The sequence below is a fragment of the Boleophthalmus pectinirostris genome, unplaced genomic scaffold (assembly GCF_026225935.1).
Source record: "Boleophthalmus pectinirostris isolate CB_2022bp ecotype Guang Dong unplaced genomic scaffold, ASM2622593v1 HiC_scaffold_14, whole genome shotgun sequence".
Lineage (NCBI taxonomy): Eukaryota > Metazoa > Chordata > Actinopteri > Gobiiformes > Gobiidae > Boleophthalmus > Boleophthalmus pectinirostris.
In genome coordinates this window covers 24,218,203-24,245,706 of record NW_026571047.1, presented here as the reverse complement: position 1 = coordinate 24,245,706, position 27,504 = coordinate 24,218,203, and the positions used below count along the sequence as shown (strand labels likewise).

The 27,504-nt window shown below is 36.3% G+C and overlaps 1 protein-coding gene across 3 annotated transcripts in view; it reads right to left on the bottom strand.

Annotated features, from left to right (window-relative positions):
• Nucleotides 1-27,504, bottom strand: part of kat6b (K(lysine) acetyltransferase 6B) — a 95,909-nt gene that overhangs the window by 45,248 nt on the left and 23,157 nt on the right. For all 3 annotated transcript variants that reach the window (XM_055150580.1, XM_055150581.1, XM_020929438.2), the window contains exons 3-4: nt 7,860-7,968; nt 2,841-2,956 (exon numbers count right to left, since the gene is read on the bottom strand). In XM_055150580.1, the coding sequence (XP_055006555.1) occupies nt 2,841-2,956; nt 7,860-7,968 (225 nt within the window). The remainder of the gene's footprint in view (nt 1-2,840; nt 2,957-7,859; nt 7,969-27,504) is intronic.

Below are 27,504 nucleotides of genomic sequence, written 5' to 3'. Positions count from 1 at the left end.
TAGTGTCTTTATTAGTGTTACCAATGAACTTGTTAGAGGCTTTATAGCAGTGTGTTTCTGACCTGTTTAAATGGGGTTCTGTGGGCAGCCCTTAAGCCTACATATTCAAACAGGCGAGTGGGAGCTGAGTCTCTGATGTACCGCAAGCTGAAAACTGTGCCTGAAAGCTCTATTTTACACAGAGAGTTTTATGTGAAGAAGGAACGCCGTCTAAACCCCACGGGCCACAAGTCTTTAGAAAAGTAAACCCCATTGTTCACTGGAGAGGAGTTAGAAACCAAAACTATTATGAAGTCTACAGAGGCTGATCTACCTCTTAGGCTGCAAAATCAAAACTTAGGCTGCAGCTATTGATTATTATAGAAGTCGACTAGACAAAGTATGATTTCTATAGTTAACTGACACTTTTTAAATACATTATCAATGAAATTAAGGCTGAAATATGGTGACCGAAGCCTTCTAAATAGAGAAAATTTGCAAAAAAGAAAAAAAATCTGAAAGTTTTTTTGTTTGTTTTATTTAATAATGTCACTGTTATTGTTATTAAAAGGTGTTTTCATGTGTTTTAGGGATGCAGCGATACCAGTACCCAGAGGTGGGGGCTTGCAAGTCGTGACCTGGACTCGAATCAGACTTGAGTCACTATTTTTAGGACTTGAGACGTGACTTGATAAAATGGGCTAAGACTTGGGACTCGACTTTGGCTTGGACTTGAAGGTCAGTGACTTGGGATTTGACTCAGATTTGTGTTCTGTGACTTGAGAAGACCTGAGAAGCGCTTCTAAATCTGAATTCTTTCTTTTCTCACTGTAATAATTCACACTTAGATCTTGTCAAGACATTTAAAACGGAAAAGTTTGCATTTCTACAACTCTTATTTACTCTATAAATACTCATATATAAATATACTATGACTTTATAAATACAATTTATCTTAAAATTCATATATATTACAAAAACCTAACCTATATATGGTACTTTGGTTTAAAGACTTGAAATGACTTGAAGCTCAAAGCAGAAGACTTGGACTTGACTGGGACTTATGGGTCACTGACTCGAGACTCGACTTGGACTTGCCTGTATTTGACTTGGGACTTGACTTGGACTTGAGGTAAAAGACTTGAGACTTACTTGAGACCTGCAAAACAATGACTTGGTCCCACCTCTGTCAGTATCGATACTGGTATTGAACAGTGATTATTAGAGCCGGGAAAATTTGCTGGATCAGTTATTGTTCTATGATATCCTTTCTGCCACAGGCTTGTAAAGATAATTACTAACGATGTAACGATATCCAAATCTCTCAGCACGATATTATCACGATATGCATCTCACGGTACGATATTTACTGCGATATTTTAAAGAGGCTGATATAATTGTAGATAAGAAACCTTTTTGCTTTAAAAATACCTTGACAAGATTTTGGTGTGAATTATTTACGCCATAAGAATTCAAGTACAAAACATATTTCTTCATGTTGTCTGCACTGAAATGAATCATGGGATACGTAGTTCCAGTGTTTATAAGCTGTTGCTACTGTAAAACTATGTATTTAAGCAAAGGAACTTGTAATTCGATATATTGTGACAGTTCACGATATTATTTTGAGACTTTTGACGACAAGATATCACGATATTTTGGTTACTGTTACATCCCTAGTAATTATTATATCGACTAATCATTCAAAATAAAAGCTGGAACAATATTATATTATATGTACTTTTTATTTGCAATAATGGAAATGTTTGGTTATTTTCTGGCTATACAATAAAATTTAAACCATAAAAGGTTGTGTTAACTTCTGTGACTCATTACAGACACAAAAAAGTACAAAAGTGTTTCATTCTGCTGTTTATTTTTTGCAGCTCATTATTTTCTAACAATAGTGTACATTTAGAATAGATTTTGTGGTTTAAATCTGCTCTTGGGTTATTGTGCCAGTGGCATAAATAAGCTTCAACATTTTCGTGTAGTGTCTATATTTAATTCAGCAGTGTTTGTTATTGTGACGGGCCCATTCAGTCGACCGATTTTGGCCTAGAACATCTGATAACGTTTGAACTTTTATTCATACAAAGCTGTTCGGCAATTACTTCCTAAATAAATAACACAATTGCATCAATTTTGTAGTAAGTGAACTGTGTTTTGATGGAAATAAAGTCCTTTTTCAAGTCAAAGTATCGATATCAACGAAAAACCTGGATGGTGCGTTCCTTTTCCAAAAAAGTCCAAATAACAACTGAGATGATCAAAATATGACTATGATTTTTTTTTTTATAGTCGACTTGTCACGTTTAGTTAATATTTGCAGTCCAAATTGTTCAATCTGGCATTCCCCCCATGATTTCCACCAATATTTCATACTAGGGATGGTACAAGATCTCGTGAGACAAAATTGCCACAAGATCGTGCAAACCGTGAGAAAAATTATCTTGTGAGATTTTTTTTACCATGTGTTTGTGTTGGACAATATTTTGGTTTGACAAAAAAAGATAATGTGTTGGTGAGTTACATCACTTACAGTTCCAAAAAGCAGCACTAAAATGGAAACAAAAATACAAAATCAAATAAATAAAAAGTGTAAGGCCAAAATTGGAAACTGAATCGTGAAATGTATATATTAGAAATTATGTTAAAATCTTGTCTTGTCTCATTCTCGTCTTGTTGAAATTGTGTCTTGTCCCTTCCCTATTTTCTACAATTTTTTTTCTGTTGCTTCCTATATGTGTGTAAAGCGTCTTTGAGTGTCCAAATAAGCGCTATATGAGTCTGAGGTATAACTATTATTATTATTATTCAAACCAAAACCATCGGTGAAAAGATTAAACCATGAGACTCACCGCGTTTTTGCCCTGGATTCGACACAAGCTGCACGTTTTGCACTCGATGCACTGCCACCGGAGCCTCTTCACGTTACAAGTCAAATCTGGAGAGAACTTCAGACATGACGGGTGTCCTAAAGAGGAAGAAAGCAGCTGTTAGCAAAACAGGTCTATGACAATACAATTAAATGAACAGACCGACTAACTGGGAACAAAATGGCTGTGAAGTTGATAGAATCTGTGTGTCATTCGTTCATTTGTTTTTCAAAATAAAAACAAAAATAAGAAAACGAAAAAACAACTGTTTTCTTCATTATTTGTCTCCAAAACCAAAATGAAGAAACGGATAATGATTTGTTTTTTCAGTTTTTGATTTTTGGTTTAAATGAATAATGGAATCAGGACTAAAACAGGACTAAAACAGGACTGAACCGAGACTAAAACAGGACTGAACCGGGACTGAACCGAGACTAAAACAGGACTGAACCGTGAATAAACCGGGACTGAACCGGGACTGAACCGGGACTGAACCGAGACTAAAACAGGACTGAACCGGGACTGAATAAACGGACTGAACAACCGGGACTGAACCGGGACTGAACCGGGACTGAACCGGGACTGAACCGGGACTGAACCAGGACTGAACCGAGACTGAACCGAGACTAAAACAGGACTGAACCGTGAATAAACCGTGAATAAACCGTGAATAAACCGGGACTGAACCAGTCTCAGTCCCAGTCTCAGTCCTGGTTCAGTCCCAGTCCGGTCCCGGTCTCAGTCAAGGTCTCGGTCCTGGTCTCTGTCCCAGTCTGAGTTCCAGTCTCAGTCCTGGTCCTGGTCCTGGTCCCAGTCCTCGTCTGGTCCTGTTCTCAGTCCTGGTCTCAGTCTCGGTCTGGTCCTGGCCTCAGTCCTGATCATGTCCTGGTTTAGATCTGGTTTAGACCTGGTTTAGTCCTGTTTTGGTCCTGTTTTGGTCCTGTTTTAGTCTTGTTTTAGTCCTGGTTCAGTCTACATGCGGAGCAAAAGTCCAGCAGTCATGGAAAAAGGAAATGGCCATTATTGTTTTTTCATTTTAGTTTTGGAGACAAATAATGAAGAAAATAGTTGTTTTTTCATTTTCTTATTTTTGGTTTTATTTTGAAAACTGAATTAACAAACGATACACAGATTTAATAGAATTTTAAGAGAGATTCAGTCGGTGAACACCTTGGTTTTTTTTAATCTATAGATCTGTAAACGCTTGTGGTTATCAGAGCTGATACAGAAACTTTAGCTGGATCAGATTCCATAATATTTGGGTTTCTTCTTGATTTTAAGCATTTTGTGAGGTAATTTTCCTATTCAAAAGATACAATATAATGATTTCAAGTGCGTTTTTGCCATTTACCGAGAACTGTTTCCATGCCTAATCCTTCAAATCAGGGAGGAATCCTTCTGCCTAAAACCCATGGATCAGTTCGGCTGATTTCCTGCTTGGGCCTTTACTTTGATGTAATATTTCTATTTAGCGACTGATGTAGGCTTAGAGAGTCTCATAATGTTTAAACTTTTATTCAGAACTGTTCAGTAGTTACTCGCAGGATAAATAACAGTTCAATACTAATGTTGGATTCACTTTTTAATATGTCTTCTGTGTTTTGCGGGGAATAAAACACTATTATCACATTGGTAATTGTTAAAATACAGTGTGTAACTTTCTACATGATTTCACAGAATAATTAAAACTATAATTCAGAACATTGTCCGTGGACATAGACACTGTGGAATATTATAACCAAAGGAACAACACTGCCATGGAAACAAGCAAGTATTTAGACAGATAAAAACATCTAAATGAAAAAAGTTATATTTTAGTGTATATTTTGACAAAAAAGTTACATATTAGTGGTGTAACAATATCAAGTCGATATGATATTGTCACAGTATGAACCTCACGGTACGATATTTAATGCGATATTGTGGGAAAGCTCACGATGTTACAATATTATACATAATAATAAAACTGACTAATTATAAAATGCTTGGACCATCATTTGGTAAAACCTTTTTTGTCATATTCATATCAGTGACATTTTGAACACCTTGAAAAGAGGTTGAAGTTGAAGTGCAAAATTCAAGTAACAACTAGGGCTGGGTATCGGTGAGAAGTTGCCGTTATGATACATATCTCGATACAGTGCAGTTTCAGTTCGATACGATATATTTCAAATCAATTCGATACAGTTCCATAAAAACAAAGGCTAAATCATGGCTGTGATATTAAAAGTCTTTGTTAAATCACTTGTTGTGCAAAGTTCATATGAAACACAAACATTTTAATCATCAAAACAGTGAAAATGTCAAATTCGTCGCATAAACAAGTTTCCTTCCTCTAAACAAACAAGAAAACTCTAGCTGTAACAAAATAATTTAGTAAAAATAAACATAAAAATACTCTTGGTGATATATCGATACAGATGTGCCCGATATTGATACTGTAATAAAACTCTGGGTCGCTCTTCAGAGGTAAGTGAGTGCCGTCTGACTGCTGAAGGCTCTGTACGGCATCAGTCTTTGTCTGGCTGTAGACAGTAGGGCTGAGTATCATTAAGAAGTTACCGATATGATACACATCTCGATACATAAGCTATGATATAATACATATCTCGATACAGTGTACTTTTAATTTGATATGATTTAATACGATATATGTCAAATAGATCGAAAAATAATTGCTAAAACATGGCTGTGATATGAAACACGCCCATTTTAATATTCAAAACTGTAAAAATGCCAAATTTGTCGAGTTTCCTTCCAAAATAATTTAGTAAAATACCCCAAAAATGCTATGGAGCAACATATCGATACAGCAGCCCATGATACCAAAACTGTATCATCACATTAAACAATACGATATATCGATATTTCTGCACACCCCTAGCAGACAGCAGGGAACACTGTTTGACTACTGTATTTTTTGGACTATAAGACGCACTTAAAATCCTTTAGTTTTCTCAGAAATCAACAGTGCGCCTTATAATCCGGCGCACCTTATGTATTAATTCTGGTTGCCTAAAGACTAGGGGTGTAACAATAACCTAAATATTGTGATATCGTATCGTCAAAGTTCTCACAATAATATCGTGGACCATCACAATATATCGAATTACAAGTCTCTTTGCTTAAATTAAGAGTTATGGTGCAGCAGTAGCTAAAGAAATACAAAGAGAACTACATAGACCATGATCCTTTGCTCCATTTCAGTGCAGACTACAAGAAGAAATAACAGTTCTAAGCACTTTTAAGTCTTAGTTCTTTGGATTTGAAGTCTTGTCAAGGCAATTTTAGAGGAAAAAGTAGTGTAATCACAGTTTTAGCTGTTTAGCCTCCACAAAATATTGCAATAAATCATGAAAATATATCGTACTGAAAGATTTGGATATTGTTACATCCTTAATCGTGAGCTTTCCCACGATATCGCAGGTTCATGCCGTGACAATATCGTATCGTGAGACTTGGATATCGTTACAACCGCTACTAAAGACACACAGTTTAATATCGTGACGAGACCAGGACGATATCGTGGCAATTTTACTACGACAAAATTGTTTAATGTCTGCTTTTGGCAAATACCTAAAACCCAAAGTATCATTATCAGTATTGAAATTGAAAAAAATCCCGTGAACTCATCATAGCTTCTTGAACGACAATATAACATAATATTTCCTAACACCATCTGAAATATGCGGTGTCCTGAACTCGACTTGTGTCCACACATCTTCCTGAGTCTCGGCGCAGAATGATCAAACATGTGAGCGGCTAATTGCAGATAATTTGATGCTAATGAGGCAGAAACAGCAGCTCCATGTTTGAGAGTCGTCACCCAAAGGACCCCGTGTGTAAAACAGCTGCGTGCCACCCACCGCTAATGAAAACCAGCGCCACGGCAACGCTTTAGTCAAATATGAGCAGAAAAATGTCACCCGAACAAATCATCAAGGAATTTTAAACACTGAATAAACTGTCGCGTTAAAAGTTACACACGCGTCGCTTTCAAATAGATACTAAACCGGGGTTAAAGCAGTGATTAAAACAGGACTAAACCAGGACTAAACTAAACCAGGAATGAACCAGGACTAAACCAAGACTAAACCATGGACTAAACCAGGACTAAACCATGGACTAAATCAGGAGTAAACCAGGACTAAACCAGGACTAAACCAGGACTAAACCAGGACTAAACCAGGACTAAACCATGGACTAAACCAGGAGTAAACCAGGAGTAAACCAGGACTAAACCAGGACTAAACCATGGACTAAACCAGGAGTAAACCAGGAGTAAACCAGGACTAAACAGGACTAAACCATGGACTAAACCAGGACTAAACCAGGACTAAACCAGGACTAAACCATGGACTAAACCAGGACTAAACCAGGACTAAACCATGGACTAAACCGGCACTATACCTGAGCAAGCCCAGGGTTGAATCAAGGACTAAAAACCACTGAACCAGGACTTAAACCAGGGCAAAACCAGGACTAGACCAGGACTAAACCAGGACTAGACCAGGACTAGACCAGGACTAAACCAGGACTAAACCATGGACTAAAACTAATGACTAAACCAGGACTAAATCAGGACTAAACTAGGACTAGAAGAAGACCAAACCAAGTCTACATCAGGAGGACTAAACTAGGTATAAACTAAGTATAAAGCAGGACTAAAACAAGACAAAACCAGGATTAAAACCAAAACCACCATTAAAACCAGGAGAACTAAACCAGTACCAAACCAGAACAAAATCAGGACTAAACCAAGACTAAATAAGTACTAAATCAGGTTACAATAGGACAAAAAGCAGTAAACAATCTCCATACAGTTAATCCAGAGTTTACAGTTTAGAGCTACAGTTTGGCAATGAAAGTGAATTAAAATAAGCCTCAGTAATGTTTGTTTATATTACAGTACTTTCTGATCTCTGTTAACACAATTCCAGGTCCATTTTTTTTGTAATATAGGACCTTTAAACTTCATAAACAGAAGAGTTATTGACTGACCGCTGCTGCCACAGTCTGCACAGGACAGCAGCTCCTCGGGCCTCTTGTCCCGATTCGACTCCTTCGTCCCCAAACAGAAGCTGCATATTGGGATGGGGTCCACTCGCATCTGCACAGAAACAAAGAAAGATAAAATATATTAACACACAATTACACATTTATAGAGATATCCAAATCTCTCGGTACGATAGGACACTTTTTCACTTTTAAAATACCTTGAGAAGATTTTCATGTGAATTATTTCCGTCATAATCCAAAGAATTCAAGTAAAAACATATTTATTCATGTTGTCTGCGCTGAAATGAATCATGGGATATGTAGTTCCCAATGTTTCTTAGCTTCTGGTTCTACAAAAAAATGCGTTTAAGCAAAGGAACTTCGAATTCCCAAGATATTATTAAGAGATTTTGACGACACGATATCACAATATTTAGATTATTGTTACATCCCTGGACATTTACGAGTTAAAGCTGCGCTATGTAACTTTTTGTAGGGGGTCTGTGTGTTATTTCTGGCTTGGAATGTTCCGCAGTATTGCATTAAAACATCAATATTGCGTTCATTCAATTACAGGTGTTTTTAATTGCTCAAAAAATGTCTAGAAAAAACATGCATTTTCACTGTGAGTAGTAGTGATCTGATCTGTAATTTGGCCTGGTTGTGTCACTTTCTGGTCATTTTGGAAATTTACAAGTTTAATGCTGTACTGTGGAACATTCCAGGCAAAGTAATAACATCTTTATGACACCACGGAGATGTTATTGCTTTGCCTGGAATGCTCCGAAGTATGGCCTTCAACTTATCAATCTTCAGATCTATGGCAAGATAAACACGCTGCATGGATAGAGAAGTTAATGCTATACTGTGGAACATTCCTGGAAGACCAATAACATCTCCTTAGAAACAAGCAGGTAGCAGGACTCCTCGCCAGAAAAGTTACACAGTGCACCCTTAAGACTCAAAGTACTTTTTGTTGTTTTGGACACGGTATCTGTTCTTACTGGTCATAAACAAATCAGAAATAGCATAAGTTTCAGTTCCCCGTTTCTACATATAAGTTGCCCCGGCAGCTCAAAATCATGGGTAAAATACAAACAAACTGAATAATTTCCTTATATGGACAACAATATACTCTTAAAGATGCACTGTGTAACTTTTCTGATGGAGTATATGTCATATGTTTATCTGTGGAATGGCATTTAAGTCTGTTTCCATGGAGACAAGCATGTGAACAAAGCAAGGGCTGAAAATCAAGGACTAAAAACCGCTGAATCCAGACTTAAACCAGGACTAAATCAGGGCTAGACCAGGACAAAACCAGGACAAAACCAGGACTAAAACCAGGACTAAACCAGGACTAGACCAGGACTAGACCAGGACTAGACCAGGACTAGACCAGGGCAAAACAAGGTAGAAACCAGGAGGACAAAACCAGGACAAAACCAGGACTAAACCAGGACTAAACCAGGGCTAAACCAGGGCTAGACCAGGACTAGACCAGGGCAAAACAAGGTAGAAACCAGGAGGACAAAACCAGGACCAAACCAGGACAAAACCAGAACTAGACCAGGGCCAAACCAGGACAAAACCAGAACAAAACCAGGACTAGACCAGGGCAAAACAAGGTAGAAACCAGGAGGACAAAACCAGGACAAAACCAGGACTAAACCAGGACTAAACCAGGACTAGACCAGGGCAAAACAAGGTAGAAATCAGGAGGACAAAACCAGGACCAAACCAGGACAAAAACAGGACTAAACCAGGACTAGACCAGGGCTAGACCAGGGCTAGACCAAGACAAAACCAGGACTAAACCAGGACTAAACCAGGACTAAACCAGGACTAGACCAGGGCAAAACAAGGTAGAAAGCAGGAGGACAAAACCAGGACCAAACCAGAACAAAACCAGGACTAAATCAAGTTACATTAGGACAAAAATCAGTCTCCAAAAAGCCATCTCCATAAAGTTAATCCAGACTTACAGTTTAGAGCTAGAGTTTGTCAATGAAACTGAATTAAAATAAGCCTTAGAAATGTTCGTTAAGAGATCCATATTACGCTATTTTCTGATCTATGTGGCAGGGAACCAGTTGGACAGTCCCCAAGCTGGAAAGTCCCCGTGAACTGTGCCCTTTATGAAACTAAGTTAATTCATCTATATACAACAAAAAACATTATATATATTGTACACACGCAAGTTACAGCAGATCTCAACACATTTGTTCCTACATACAAAAAAAAAAAATTCAAAAATGATGTGGTCTCAACTGTGCCACAACTATTCCAGGATTTTATCTTACATATTTAAGTGAAATACATAGTTAAGACCTTCCTAAAAGTGTTTATGAATGATTTTGGAACAAATTCTGTAGCTTTCGAAGTTTCTTGTGTTGCGCTGCTTACAAATTATGTTCATGGCAGGTAAGGAAATAATTCATATTTCTTCCCAAATCAACAGTTACAATGTTATAGGACATGGGGAACAAGAAAAAATGATTTAAAATATGATTTCATAGTAAATTTCTACGAGCAAATGAGGATTATATTGATATTACAGACTGAAAAAATGTGTATCGCTTCAGGAAGATCGATAAAATGACATAAACAAGGTCTCACTACATTCACATTTCATTTTATTATGTTACAGAAGCTGATTTTCTAACTCAATGCATAACAGAGCATGACGCAGCCGACTAAAAACCTGAGAGAACGTCCCCCCTCTCCCGGGCACAGCAGTTACCCGTGTGCCGCCCAAGAGAAATGGGCGCCTGGAGGGATGAGGGGGACATTCCAGCAAAGAGAATGGGACACTCGAGCTGGGACTTTCAAGCCAGGGGGACGTTCGAGCCGATAATCATGTGGCACCACTCAATCAAGTTACATGTTAGATCTGTGCCGAGCCCTTTCACACACAGAATGCATGTTTTTTTCTGTATTTTTGCTCAATAAAACACTCTGTAATTAAATAAATGCCATTGTGGAATACTCAGACAAAGCAATCCCGTCTCCAGTTTCGCCCTGCACCTTTAACTTTAATGAAGACAACCTCATCTATCTGTGTGGTCTTATTGTTATGGCTGATCTCTGTTCAAACATATATATAAAAAGGTCTACTCTTTCAAATCCAATAGATGTGAATGGGTAAGTGATCTTAGCTAATCACACTTTAATCCAATTCTTCCAGCGGGGTCCACATCTGAGAGGATTAAGCAGCGTGTAATCAAAGCAACCCTGTGTTAATAATGAAAAGCTCAGAGGATGTTCATGGAAGGAAACACAAGATCAGGGATAACAAGATTTCAACAAAGACAGACGACAAATAAAGAGGTACAGAGAGACTACTGCAGTACTTTTAACTGCAAATGTAAGTATTTCTACCACTACAACTTCAATAATATCACATTGCATTATGATGAATGTTTTAAGTATTATAGCCAGTGATGTTTTGGTTTTTTGGGGTTTTTTTTTTAATAAACAAAAACTTTCAGTACAAACATATTTGATGTTTGTTTTGTTTTTATTCAAAATGATGTAGAATCATATTATTAACATTAACGCCATTTATAATCACCTACAACACATGAACCAGGACTAAAACAGGACTAAACCAGGACTAAAACAGGACTAAACCAGGACTAAAACAGGACTGATCCAGGTCTAAACCAGGACTAAACCAGGCCTAAATGAAGACTGAACCAGGATTAAACCATGACTGAATCAGGACTAAACCAAAACTGAGCCAGAACTGAACCAGGACTAAACCAAAACTGAGCCAGGATTGAACCAGGACTAAATCAGGACTACACCAATCCTAAATCAGTACTAAATCTGGTCTAAACCAGGACTGAACCAGGACTAAACCACGCCTAAATCAGGACTAAACCAGGAGTACACCAGGTCTAAACCAGTACAAAACCAGGACTACATCAGCCTAAACCAGTACTAAATCTGGTCTAAACCAGGATTAAACCAAACCTGAACCAGGACTAAACCAGGTCTAAACCAGGACTAAACCAAAACTGAACCAGGACTACACCAAGACTAAACCATTCAAAACTCTCATTCAGTGTTTTTTTTTCTGCATTTTTACACTTTCTACATTTTATATAAACACATACAACATCACACATATATAAGTAGCATATATGGAATTATGTAGTGAAAAAACAGCTAAATAATTCTACTAAATATGTTTGAACAAAGCAAACGGTGGCTACTTTCAGGATTTGAATATAAAGTGTAAAAAAAATCATAGAGTTATATATTTGAGATCTTGAAAGTACTTACGATAAAGGAAAAAAAACACTGAACGAAAGGGTGAGTCCAAACTTTTTAGATGGAACAATTATTTGGGGGTTTTAAATTTATCAGCGGGACTTTTTCTTTGTACTAATGGGGATTTTACGATTCTTTGATTAGATTTGAGCTGTGGATGGTTGAATCCATCACATCTATGACTCATTACAGATACAAACAGACTACTTGTATTAGTGTTTCATTCTGTGCTTTATTTATTCATTTATTGCAGTTCGTGTTTTTTTTGTTTTTTTTTCCTTTTTTTATATTACACATTTGGAATCATTTCTTGGGGATAATTTTGATTTATAGTCATTTTGTCAGTGGTAAACTTCAATATTTGTAAATGTAAAAAGCCAAATAAAGAAAGACTCAATGGAACCGGTAATTTCTAAAGACTTTCAAATTGTATGTAAATTAATAATAATACGCCAATCTTGTAGTGTTGGAGATACAAAAATATAATAAATAAATCAAATGATAGCTCCTTGCAAGACACACACTGCATTATTCACTCACTCCATACTACGTGATGGTAAGCTACTATTTTGACTATAGCCGCAGCCGTCCTGGGGCAGACTGATGGAAGCGAGGCTGCCAATCTGCACCATCGGCCCCACTGACCACGTTCAACATGTTCAAAAACTGCTAATGTGACAAATACTGACACCTAGTGGGAGGAAAGAGTAAGATTGGTCTAATTTTGACATTTACCAGACTTCTCCAAGTTAAAAAATAAATATATATATAGTTTTATCAAAATTGTATCAGTGTTTACAGTTAACATGCATTGTAAAAAGAAATATACTACTACTACTACATTATTTTACAGGATAATTGCACATGGTTTTAACTATTTTATCTTTAATCTGCAATTGTTTCACTGTCTTATGTCTATATTTTGTGTTTCATGTTATAGTTGATGTGAGAGTGTTTTCTGTTTTCTGAAGGTGTTCTCAATTGACTTACCTGGTAAAATATTGAATAAAAAAATAAAAAAATAAATACTACATACGAGAATTAGTGGCTCATTTTATGTTAATTTAGCTATGGTATGTATTAAGGATGTGCAATTAATTGAATTTTGATTTGATTTGTGTGTCAAACGATCTCCAAATTCAACTTAATTTGGGATTTTTATTATATAAATAAGTATATTCAATTAATATTTTAAATATAGAGATTGTAAAACAGTTGGATATTTAGTATATTTTGTATACATTTATGTTTTTTATGCCTTATTTCATGTTCACAGTATTATTTTATAGATCGCAAACCTGCTCTAAGGTTCATATTTGTAGCCTATATTTATTTTCAATCTGAAAGTTTTGCATAAATTATCAGTAAAAAAGTGTTGTTTTGAGATAGAAATGCTGACTGAATGCATTGTGTAACTAAAAGATAATCTTTTGAATAATCATGATAATAATTTTTTCCACAATCGAGCAGCCCTACTTTGCATGCTTCCTCTAGTTTCCACTATATAAACATTATGTAACATCTGAGAAATAATTTGACTGTTTGCTTCTTATTTTTATTCACGCTCGTGTAGTCACGCTAAAAATAAGTTGTGTCTGACTCAATAAAAAAGTACCTTTGAGATTAGGATCAGCTTCTCAGAACAACATAACCTAAAGTTGTGGTTTCACAAGATGACACACAAGCTTCATTATTTTACGGAAACTCAGATGGAAAAACACGCAGTGGCGAGAACTATCAACAGTCTAAAAATAACTGCAATAGCACGTATTTTTATCCTCTCAGATGTTATCACGATGTGCAGTTGTGAAGTTGTAAGGTGCATGTTTGTGTAACGGTTTCAACGCCAAAATACAATCAGTTATGAGTTGGTTTTTAACACAGTGGTTTCCAAGTAAAGGGTTATGACTCAAAAGTTGGTCTTATGTTTACAGTTTAAAGGTCCTATATGGCACCAAATGGATTCTTGTGAGTTTAAGTCATGTCATAATGTTACCACATCAAAAACAGACCTAGAGTTGTGTTTTGCTTCATTCACATGGTTGAGTAATCCTTTAATATTAGTCTGTCTACATCTCCAAAGCTCAAAATGCTTTGTTCCACCTTGTGATGTCATGAAGAGGTGGATTTCAACAGCTACATTTTACCTTTAGTTTGGTAGAGTTGGCAATTCCAGGGCTGAAATTATCCAAATGATTCTAATCTAATACTGGCTTGAGCGTCCCCCTGGCTCGAAAGTCCAAACTCTCATTCTCTTGGCTTGAACGTCCCCCTCCTCGTTCCAGGCGCCCCCTTCTCTTGGGTGGCACACGGGTGCCTGCTGTGCCGGTCTTTAGTTTGTGATGTATTGAGTTACAAAATCAGCTTCTATATTGTAATAAAATTAAATGTGAATGTAGCGAGACCAAATGTCGGGCCTTGTTTATGTGATTTTATCGATTTTCCCAAAGCGGCACACATTTTTTGAGTATGAAATATCAATATAATCCTCCTTTACGCGCAGAAGTTTACAAAGAAATCAAATTTTAAATATTCTTTTCTTGTTCCTCATGTCCTATAGCATCTGTAACTGTTGATTTGGGAAGAAATATTAATTATTTCCTTACCTGCCATGAACATAATTTGTAAGCAGCACAACACAAGAAAGTTAGAAAGCTACAGAATTTGTTCAAAAATCATTCAGAATCACTTTTAGGAAGGTCTTAACTATGTCTTTCATTGAAACATGTAAAACAAAATCCTGAAATAGTTGCGGCACATTTATTTATTGAGAACACAGGAGTTTCTGAGGCAGTGTGCTTCACTGGTGAACTATTCCAAAGGAGTAATTTGAGACACTGTATTTACTCTATTCGTGTGTGTTTGAGACCACATCATTTATTTTATAATTTTTTATTTATATGATTAACAATCTTTCATAGAGGGGGGGACTTTCCAGCTTGAGGACTTCCCAGCCAGGGTATGTATGGAGTTTCAAAACACCTCGCTGCACTTCCTGTACAACCACGTGACATCACAAGGTGGAACAGAGCGTTTTCAGTTTGAGAGAAGAACTCAGCCTAAATATGCAGGCTTCGTGGGTTAAACATGTGAGAATTAAACACAAAAAAAACCACAACTCCAGGTCTGTTTGTGATGACGAAACAACATTATAACACACACTAAAAAACAGTGTAGTATGGGTCCTTTAAAGATACACTATGTAACTTTTCTTCGGGATTCTTCGGGATTGGAAACTTGTCTTATTAGTTAGGTCGCCTACAAGACAACCAGAGCTGAAAGTAGTTTTATTTTTTGCTTTTTTATTTTTCTTTTATTTACTTCCATTACATATGATTATTATTTATTTATTTTTTATTTTATTTTTTTTTTAGTTATTTATTTATTTTTTTAGTTAGTTAGTTAGTTAGTTTTATTATTGTTTAAATGTAAAATACTCTCATTTAATGTCATATTGAGAGGAAATCAAATTGCTCTGAGGCCTCAACCATTAGTGGCACTGAGGGCAAATGGTTGGGGGCCCCTCCATCTTTGGGGGCCCCCAGCAGCTGCCTACTTTTGCCTAATAGTAGCACCACCTCTGTCTTATATGAAGCTTTTTTTTTTTCCCTTACGCGCCAAAGCCCCAGATGAATAATTAGGTTAGTAAAATAACAAAATAATACATTTTAAGTAGAAAAGGATGTCAGTATTAAAATTAAATTAAATAAACAATTAAATTTGTTACATTTAAAAAGATAGTATGGATGGAGCTAACACCAATCATAATTCCAATATCATCCATCATGATGATTTACTGTAAACATCGTCAGCTGCCAATTTAAGGGAAATCGCCCAACCCGACCGCTGACAAACAAAAAAAAATAAGGAAGTCAATAGTGAAAATGAGATGCTGAGATGTAAACATAAAGGTTCATGATGAGTTTAAAAAGCTCCTCCTCTTCTCATCAACTGGAGCTTTGAAAAGACTCAAGGGACACACATAATTAGTCCTGTTTTTTTGTTTTGTTTTTGTTTTTTTCCTGACGTACTTTGGCAGCGTGACCTCCCTCCAATTTAAACCTGCAAACAGAACACGACAAGTCCGGGCTCGTCTCCGCGACACGGGAGGGCATCTGGGACACTCGCGCTGTTTGCAAGCACAGTCCGCTAAACGTGGGATTATAAACGACTGTCATGGGTTAAATATAAAGTCCTATCGCGAGCAATATCAGCATTTTTATTGCACTTAAAACATAAAAAACACAAACAAACAAAAAAAAAAACATGAAATATAAAAAGCTAAATATGCATATCAACCAAAAACTTCACCAGGACTCAACCAAGACTATAAATGTGACTAATCTTGAACAAAAAAAAGACTGAATATGTGGTGCAGCATGATTTTAGTGGAAAAAAAAAAATTCAAATTGCATTTTAAGTTAAAAAGTACGATTCTGTTCAGAGTGCACATTGTAAACAACTCCAGGAGGTCCTATATTACGCAAAATTGACTGTGTGAGCTTTAATTCATGCTGTAATGTTGTTGTTTTTTCTTTTTTTTTCATTCACACATGTTTGAATAACCCTTTATTATTCGTCTGTCTACATCTCCAAAGCTCAGAATGCTCTGTTCCACCTTGTGATGTCATGAAGTAGAAGTTTTCAAGTTAACAGCACCTTAAAGATTGATTCCACGTCTGAATTAATCAATTATCCAGATGATTCTAGTGAAGGTGTGTGGAGTTTAAAAACACAGTGGAGCACTTCCTGTATTACCACATGACATCACAAGGTGGAAGAGTGTTTTCTGTTTGAGAGAAGAACTGTGTGAATGAAACAAAACACAGCACCAGGTCTGTTTTTGATAAGAAAAGAACATTACTATAACATTTGGAAGAAGTCTGAAATATGAACTAATACAAAAGTCCGACACATTTCAGAACTTTAAAACCGAAATAGGATCAGTCTGGACTAAACCAGGACTACACGGGGACCAGATAGGAGCCAAACCGGCAGTAAAAATGCATTCAAAGTACAATCTATTATTTATGGCTTCTTCACATTAGCATAGTTCATATACAAATAAAGTCCAGTCAAATCACCTGTCCAAGTGTAAAGAGCACAGTGTGTCCTGGAAATGACCTCAGAGTTTAGGCCATTAGGCAAAACAAGAGGATGGTGTGAGAGCAACTGGATTAAACAGGACTAAACCAGGATTTAACCAGGACTAAACCAGGGCTACACCAAGACTAAAACAGAACTAAACCCAGATTAAAAAAAGATCGAAGGGTCCAAGCAAGCACTAAACCAGGACTGTATAAGGACTAAACTAGGACTAAATCAGGTCCAAACCAGGACTAAATCAGTATTAAAACTGAACTAGTTTAAAACAACAAACAAAAACAGGACTGGGAAAAAAGGACTAGACCAAAACATGGACTAAAGAAGGACTAAACCAAGATAAAAACAATTAAAACAGCTCCAAATTATCTAAACATGCTCTAAACTATAGCAGGTCTAAACCAGGTCTAAACCAGGACTAAAACAGGACTAGACCAGGACTAAACCAGGATTTAACCAGGACTAAAACAGGACTAAACCAGGGCTACACCAAGACTAAAACAGAACTAAACCCAGATTAAAAAAAGATCGAAGGGTCTAAGCAAGCACTAAACCAGGACTGTATAAGGACTAAACTAGGACTAAATCAGGTCCAAACCAGGACTAAATCAGTATTAAAACTGAACTAGTTTAAAACAACAAACAAAAACAGGACTGGGAAAAAAGGACTAGACCAAAACATGGACTAAAGAAGGACTAAACCAAGATAAAAAACCGAATTAAAACAGCTCCAAACTATCTAAGCAAGCTCTAAACTATAGCAGGTCTAAACCAGGTCTAAACCAGGACTAAAACAGGACTAGACCAGGACTAAACCAGAACTTAAAGAGGACTAGACCAGGACTAAAGCAGAACTAAACCCAGAATAAAATAGACTGAAACTACAGGTCTAAGCAAGCACTAAACCAGGACTGAAGGACTTAACTAGGGCTAAATCAAGTACAAACCAGAACTAAACCAGGATTAAAACAGAACCAAACTACAGATCTAAGCAAGCACTAAACCAGGACTGTATAAGGACAAAACTAAAACTAAACTAGGACTAAATCAGGTCCAAACCAGAACTAAACCACCATTAAAACTGAACTAAACTACAGGTCTCTAAAGTATGTCTGAACAAAAACAGGACAAGGGAAAAAAGGACTAGACCAAAACATAGACTAAAGAAGAACTAAACTAAGATAAAATAGTTTCAAACTATCTAAGCAAGCTCTAAACTATAGCAGGACTAGACCAGGACTAAATCAGGACATAAACCAGGACTAAACCAGAACTAAAACAGGACTAGACTAGGACTAAAGCAGAACTAAACCCAGAAAAAAATTGATTGAAACTACAGGTCTAAGCAAGCACTAAACCAGGACTGTATAAGGACTAAACTAGGACTAAATCAGGTCCAAACCAGAAGTAAACCAGGACTAAAACAGAACCAAACTACAGGTCTAAGCAAGCACTAAACCAGAACTAAACAAAAACAGGACTGGGTAAAAAGGACTAGACCAAAACATGGACTAAAGAAGGACTAACCCAAGATAAAAACAATTAAAACAGATCCAAATTATCTAAACAAGCTCTAAACTATAGCAGGACTAAACCAGGACTAAATCAGGACATAAACAGGATTTTGGCAAAAAAGATCCAAACAAGAACGGAACCAAGACTAGACTAGAACATAACCTAAAACTACAAGACAAAACAAGAACAAAACTTGGGCAACAGCAGTTCTCAAGCAGGACTACAACCAAGATTTGAGTTCCCACACCACACCAGGACTAAACTCTGACAAAGATAATACAAGGATAACTCAAAATAACAAATAAAATTCAATCTGATTATCTGTGATTAAAACCAAGACTTGAACAGGCCACAGAAAGGACTAGACCCAAACGAAATGAATAATCCGCCACATTTAAATCAAGAATGTGTTGGAACAAATTCAAATCACGCTCAATCAGTATTTGCACTGAACAAATTCAAAGCAGGAACTAAACCAGATTCCAAACCAGGTCTTAACCAGGATTAAACCAGGACTAAACCAGGATTAACATCACCAAATGAACATATATGGAACATTATAAAGCGTACAAGTAATAGCCCTTGAGTAATTCCAGTGTTTTGGTGTGAGACTAAACAAAATGTCCAGCAAAGATCAGATCTGAGTTAGTGTTGAAGAGACGTTTTAGACTCATGTCCTGTTCACAGACATTTACACTCGGTGGGACGGGGCCGTGTCCTCGTTTAGCCCTGAGTTACGACTTCCTGGTCCGAGCTTAACGTCTGTTTGATCTGCCTCATGAGAGTAAACATATTCAGAGGTGATTTAAAGCTCCTGTGTGTGGTCTGTTGGGAACATGCAGAGGCTAATGTGCAATGTTTTAAGTTATGTTTAAAGTTGATGTTATGGAACTTTCATACCGTGGAACTTTTATACTTTATCTCTAGGAAGATTTTGCGTGTAAAGTTGCTGGTAAATTTGCCTCTCCACATATGTGACTTTGCTTTGGGATGTCACCTGCTTCATGGAGATAAATAACGTCAGTGTCATACCAAAACATTCCCAGCAAAGTAACAATAAATAACGTACCACGCATCTGCAAGCAGGTTGTGGACAAAGATCGAACTCAGCTGGAAAAGTCATCTGGCTGGAAAAGTCCCCCTCAATTGTACCCTTTATGAAATTTTGTTAGTTAATATATATACATATGAATAAAAATGTTGGAGTGAGTGCCATGACTATTTAAGGATTTTATCTTACCGTATTTTCCGCACTATAGGGCGCACTTAAAAGCCTTTACTTCAATCAAAAAACAACTGCGCGCCTTATAATACAGAGCGCCTTATATATGAATTTATTCGGGTGTCTTAGTACGACTTTAGTAAACTACAAAGCCGCACCACTTGTAGCGCACGTAAACACGCAGTGAAAAATACTTGTAGCCACATTTATTATTCCATGTGGATGAGGAATTGAATAGAGGAATGAATTGAAAAAGTGAGTGTAATGTGTTATTTTTAGTTATAACTGAATAGTTGGGTTATTGCGAATACTCTAACAATTTTGCGATCTCAGACAGTATTTTTTTTTTTTTAAGCGTTACAATTGAAAAAAAGTTGAGAGATATTGCGATCGCGTTAAATAAAGTTTGACTGACTTATCTAACTGTTGTGTTTTGTTTAATGCGCCTTATAGTCTGGTGAGGTTTATATGTAAAAACTGTTCAAATATAGACCATTCAATGACAGTGCACTTTATAATCCAGAGCGCCTTATAGTGCAGAAAATACGGTACATATTTAAGTGAAATGCATAGTTAAGACCTTCCAAAAAGTGATTATGAATGATTTTTTGAATAAATTCTGTAGCTTTCTAACTTTCTTGTGTTGCGCTGCTTACAAATTATGTTCATGGCAGGTGAGGAAATAATTTATATTTCTTCCCAAATCAACAGTTACAGATGCTCTAGGTCTAGGACATGAGGAACAAGAAAAAAATATTTAAAATTCGGTTTCAAAATAAACTTCTGCGAGCAAATGAGGATTATATTGATATTTCATACTAAAGAAATGGGTGCTGCTTTGGGAAGATCGGTAAAATGACATAAAACAAAGCCCGATATTTGGTCTCGGCACATTCACATTTCATTTTATTATGATATAGAAGTTGATTTTGTCTATACAACACACACTAAAGGCCAGCGAGAACATCCCCCCTCTCCTGGACACAGCAGGAATAGGACACTCGAGCCAAAGGGACGTTCAAGCTGGTATTCACAAGGATCTATAAGAAAAGGTCACACAGTGCACCTTTAAAGGGCTATTTTCTGATCTATATTTTGTTTCATTCACACATGTTTAACACTGAAGTAATGAAGTAATTTCCCTAGTGGATCAATAAAGTTTGTCAAAATCTAAGTCCTTCTCTCAAACGGAAAACACTCACCACCTTGTGATGTCATGGGGTGATACAGGAAGTGCTCCACTGTATTTTTAAGCTCCATAAACCTTCACAAGAATCATCTGGATAATTTCAGTCCTTGAATTGCCGATCTCTACTGAACTAAAATAAAATAAGCTGTTGACTTTAAAACTACCACTACATGACATCACAAGGTACGGCTGTGCAATTAATTGAATTTTTAATCGCAATTTGGATTTGTGTGTCAAACGATCTCCAAACCCATATAATCGAGTCAAAACGATAAAGCTAAAGTTTATTTCATGATATTGAGATTGTAGAAGAGCTGGATATATAGTTTATTTTGGATACTTTTATGTTTTTCTATGCATTATTTCATGTCCAAAGTAAGTTTTAATCATTTTATGTTTTATAACCTGAGATCTTGCTCCTTCCTACTTCAATTTAAAACCCTCCTAAAAACACATTTTTTCAAGATGACCCATGAGCTCTACTTTAGACTATTATCTTTGTGTATCAAGTGACTCTTTTATGTAATACTTTATATTTGTGTTATTGTTTCAATGTGTTGTGTTTCATGTAAAGCACTTTGCCGCAACTTGTTACGGTTGTTTTCAAATGTGCTATGTAAATAAAATGACTTGACTTGATTTATACATCGCAAAACTGGTCCAAGGTTCATATTTGTAGCCTTTATTTATTTTCAATTGGGAAGTTTTGCGTAAATTATCAATAACAAAGTGTTTTATTGAGAGAGAAATGCTGAATAAATGCATCGTGTAACTAAAAAATAATCGTGACTTCAATATCGGTCAAAATAATCATGATAATGTGTTTTCCATAATCGAGCAGCTCTATCAAGGTGAAGTATTTTGAGCTTTGGAGATGTAAACACGACTTCAGGTTTGTTTTCCAGGAGGTCACAACATTATAACATGGCTTGAAGCTCACAAGAGTCAATTTTGTGCAATATAGGACCATAAACGCTGACTTTATTGCGACATATCCAAGAGGAGCTCACAAACTCATTCTCAAGTCTTGCCGTTTTAATATCAAACCCGCCTGCTTTTGAAACCACGTACTTACCCACTCACCACTGCATTATTTTCAAATGCAATTCTATCACCCAGTCCCGTCTTTTTCTCACACGTCCCCCCTGACTTCTGTAAAACGAACCTTCATCATTGATTCACTCATGGCTGTGATTAAGAAGCCCAAAAGGAGTGAAACTGAGGAACAAACAGCTCTGATGAAGCCTGCGTACTTGGGGAAGGGCTAAATTAAGGATATTACAGGAAATTATGAAGCTTGAAAGGAGCAGGCTGTCCTCTGAGGGGGTGGGGCCACATTAGCTCCAGCTACAGACACAGCTCAAGTGGTTGCATAACACCAGAGAAAAGACAAAAAAAAAATATCTCTCCTTTTCTTTCTATCCGTCTTTGTTCCTTCCTGGGTCTTTAGAGGCTCCTGAGATTGAGCTAAAACTGAGAATTTATAACATCAAGGAACCAGAGGAAAGGTTTTATTGATGTGTCAAAACAAGCGAGACGTGGAAAAGGATTGTCTTATGTAACCATGACATAATCTAGACGAAAAAGGTCATACAACGAATAAATTTGCTAAACTTTTCAGGTGTGGTGCCTGCTATGGCTGCTGGTTTCCATGACGACAGAATGTTCCACAATACACTAGTAAAGGTATCGACGTTTGTGTTTGAATTTTGTTGATACAGGTGTTTAAATAGCTCAGAAATCACTTCAAAAACATGTATTCGCGTCTGTAACTTGGCTTAGTCGCGTCACTTTTTGGTCTCCATGGAGATTAACAGCAATGTTTAATGCCATACTGTGGAATATTCTAATATGAAATGAACAGGGTCTCCAAGAAGTCAAGAAAGTGCCGTATCTTTACCAAAAAGTTACACAGAGCACCTTTAACATGCATCTGCAGACCAAGTTACAAGTCAGATCTGTGGAGAGGAGACCACATTCAAGGTACTTTTGAGCTTAAAAACACCTGGTACATAGGGATGTAACAATAACCAAAATATCGTGATATCGTATCGTCAAAATTCTCGCAATAATATCGTGGGCTGTCACAATATGTCGAATTACAAGTTTCTTCGCTTAAATTCATTCATTCATCTTAAAAGCAGACAGAACTACATAGACCATGATCCTTTGCTCTGTTTTAGTCCAATCTAGTTGATAAAACAGCTGTTGTTAAGAACTTTTCAATCTTAATTATTTGGATTATGAAAGAAAATCTGTGTATCATTCATTTATTTGTTTTTCAAAATAAAACCAAAAATAAGAAAATGAAAAAACAACTATTTTCTTCATTATTTGTCTCCAAAACCAAAAAAAAAAAAAAAAAAAGGATAACGATTCTTTTTTGTTTTTGTTTTTGTGTTTAAATTAATAATGGAAAAAAACAGATAACAACCGTTTCCCGTTTCTGTGACTTAAACTGCGATGTCGGACTCTTGCCCTGCATAAGGACTGAACCAGGACTGAACCAGGTCTGGGACCAAACCAGAACAAGACCAGGACTTAGACCGGGACCAGACCAGATCTGAGTCCGGGACTGAGACCGGGAACAGGACCAGAACCGAGATCGGGACTGAGACCGGGACTGAGGTTGGGACCAGACCAGGACCAGACCGTGATTGAGACCAGGACTAGACCAGGACTGAAAAGAGTTTAGTTGTAGTTTATTCTGGGTTTAGTCCTGTTTTAGTCCTGATTCAGTCCTGGTTCAGTCCGTATGCAGCGCAAAACGGGAAATGACCGTTATCCATTTTTCGTTTAAACACAAAATCGAAAAATGAAAAAACAATCCATTATTTGTTTTTTCACTTTGGTTTTGGAGACAAATAATGAAAATAGTTGTTTTTTCATTTTCTTATTTTTGGATTTACATTGAAAAACGAATTAACAAATGATACATGGATTACAGAAAAGCAGCATATTTACAATTTTGTATTGCGAGATGCATATCGTGAAAATATCTTATCGAGACATTTGGATATCGTTGCACCCATACATACTGGTATACTAAATATGTCCAATGCCGCACTGTGGAACATTCCAAGCGAGAAATGGAGACAAGCAGGTGACGGACTCCCTGCCATGAAAGTTACACATTTGACCTTTAATTTTTGTCCTCGTGTTGCTGTAGGTTTTCCACATTTTGACATTAAAAATCGTGTACAGGACCTTTAAGACGCTTTGGATATGATCTTGAGATGAAACTGAAAATTCAACTATTACATTTTGACCGTTAAATTAAATCCTTATTGATCCCCAGTGAAAATATTGCGTTACATTATCGCAGTGCAGCCACCAGGGGGTAGTGTAGGTGTTTTTGGCATGTTCCCACAGAGCACTATCAGATCCACCATCTAAATTTATCACCACTAATCTCACAAGTGGGGGAAAGGCAATTTGACACTATAAACAGGCCCTGAACATAGTATTAACCAGTGTCCCCTATGACTCATGGATTAAGTATGCATTTCTCCTCTTAAAATAGAAGTGGTCAAGTTCTCTTCAGCATGAAAATCGGGTCAAACATTATGACTACCTGCTAAATATTCATCTCAACGCTTCATCCTATAAAAAACAAAAAAAACGGCAGTGTAAGATAGAAATGTATTATCGTGGTTGGACAACTTTTGACAGATACAAACCACTGCGAACTACGGATGCCTACGAGAGTTCCCGTTTTGGAAAGGTATCATATATTCTCTAAAAATAGAAATTTGAAACACTAAGATTTAATATTTGGGCATTCGTACTCACTCAGTCCATCGGTTTCTAAATGTATGCAGAAAATATCTTGGTTGAAGTTCAAATATTGTACAAAAAATTATATGTCAACTGCGTTTATTTGAAAAATGACACTGCAAGAGTCTTTATTTCTATTTTTAGTAGGGATGTAACAATATCCAAATCTCTCGGTATGATATTATCACGATATGCATATTTATTGCAATGTTACTATTTACTCCTTCAGGACATATTATTTTCCAAAATGATGTAGGATTTTGTGCATATGGAATAAAAATTGTATAAGTAATGTTTTTCAGTCTATAGTTTTCTACTTGTATTTATAATAATGATGTAACGATATCCAAATCTCTCAGTACGGTATTTTCACGATATGCATCTCACGGTACGATATTTATTACGATATTTTGAAGAGGCTGATATAATTGTAGATGGGACACTTTTTTGCTTTTAAAATACCTTGACACAATTTTGGTGTGAATTATTTACGTCATAATCCCAAGAATTCAAGTCAAAAACATATCTCTTCATGTTGATTGCACTGAAATGAATCATGGGATATGTAGTTCCCGATGTTTATAAGCTGTTGCTTCTATAAAACTATGCATTTAAGCAAAGGAACTTGTAAATTCGATATATTGTGATGGTCCATGATATTATTGTGAGACTTTAGATGACACAAAATCACGATATTTCAGTTATTGTTACATCCTGTTATTATAGAACAGACATGTCAAACTCAGGCCTGTGTGCCAAATTTGGCCCACGATATAATTATATTTGGCCCGTTAGATCATTACTTATTTAAAAATGTTGTTGTTATTATTTTATATTATGCTTGTTCTGGATTCAATGTAATGTAATGTAATATGTAATGTTAAACCTTTTCTTATCTCGAAAGAAGAGAAAACATGCAGATGTTGTTGACATTTTTCAATAAATATTTAGTTTGACCCACGACTTAGTCCCAGTTTTTAATTTTGGCCCTCTGTGAATTTGAGTTTGACACCCGTTACAGAAGATAAACTTAATATTCTAACTCTTTAATACCTTAAAATGTTAAATTAAAAAGAAAAATTACGAAACATTTTACAATATACCTCTAATTTCCTACCTCAAATTTAATATAAAGATGAACCAAGTTACTTTTCTGGTGGGGGCTTGCCTAAAATTTCTATAGCAAGGCAATAAATAATGTTTCCATGGAGACAAGCAAGAGGCAAGATCAGGTCTGTGGAGAGGCAAGCAGCAAGAAGAATGCATTTGTTTCAACAGATTCTTTTTTCAGCCCAAGGTTTATTTTGTTTCCATACGTAACAGTTTCGGTCATAAACCGCAATCGACTAAGAATAATGCATGTTTCGTTTTTAGCAATAGAAACATCTGCAAAAAAAAAAAAAAAGAAAAAGAAAAAGCTAGATATGTTTAATGCATCACTATGGAACCTTGCAAGCAGAGACATCCAGCAAAGTTATGTAATGCGTCTTTAAAACGTCAAACTGCAGTGGATTTAGCTGCGCCCTGTCCTTTTGGAGCCACTATCTCTGCACATCTCGGTCTTTTCTTTCAGCTCGGGCCCCGCCGCAGTTAAAGGTGCAGTATCACTTCCTGATTATTCACTGTGAAACTGGAGTGAGGTGACAGATCTGAGAGGACACTGTACTGCGACTGCTGCACTCACTTTCAAACCAATAACTCTGCAAAGAAATTCAAAATGTACCGTGTAAAATAGAGACAGAACGATACATGGGTGTGCCGATATTTGCCATGTTTAGCATATAGGCTATTGGTTATAAATATCTAGAAGACACCAATATTTTGTTTGGCCCAACTAGCAAATATATAAATATGCATGAAAAATATCTGTATAAAGCTTCATTTGAACATTTAAGTCCAAAAAGGGTCCTGCAAAAATGATATCCAATTCTCTCTATACGATATTTTCATGATATGCATCTCACAGTACGATATTTATTGCGAACAAAATTGTGAATTTGCAGCTTTTCTCTCATCATAATCCAAACAATTAAGATTTAAAAGTGCTTAAAAAACACTATTTCAGCATTTAGATTGGACTGAAATAGCACAAAGGATCATGGTCTATGTAGTTCCGTCCAAAACAGTGAATTTAAGCAAATAAACTTGATATATTGTGATGGTACACGATACTTTTGTAAGACTTTGACGATACGATATCATGAAATTTCGGTTATTGTGACATCGATAGTTTGTACTAAATCTGACTTTGATCATTTGGGGAAATTATCTAAATCGGCTCTATATATCGACCCAAAAATAAATACCGGCCATGAAAAAATGCTAATTTTTCTAGGATTTATTACATTACAGTTGTTTATACTGCTAAAAACAAAAACTAAACATGCATTCTTCTTACTGTAAGCAGGCTTGCCTCTCCACAGACCTGACCTGAGATGTGGCCTGATGACCAATGTCAACCAACATCTTACCTATAATATCAAATAAGTTTTCTATGGGGTTCAGAATTATGAAAATATATATATGATGATTATTATATTTTTTTTTATTATTTGTATTTTATT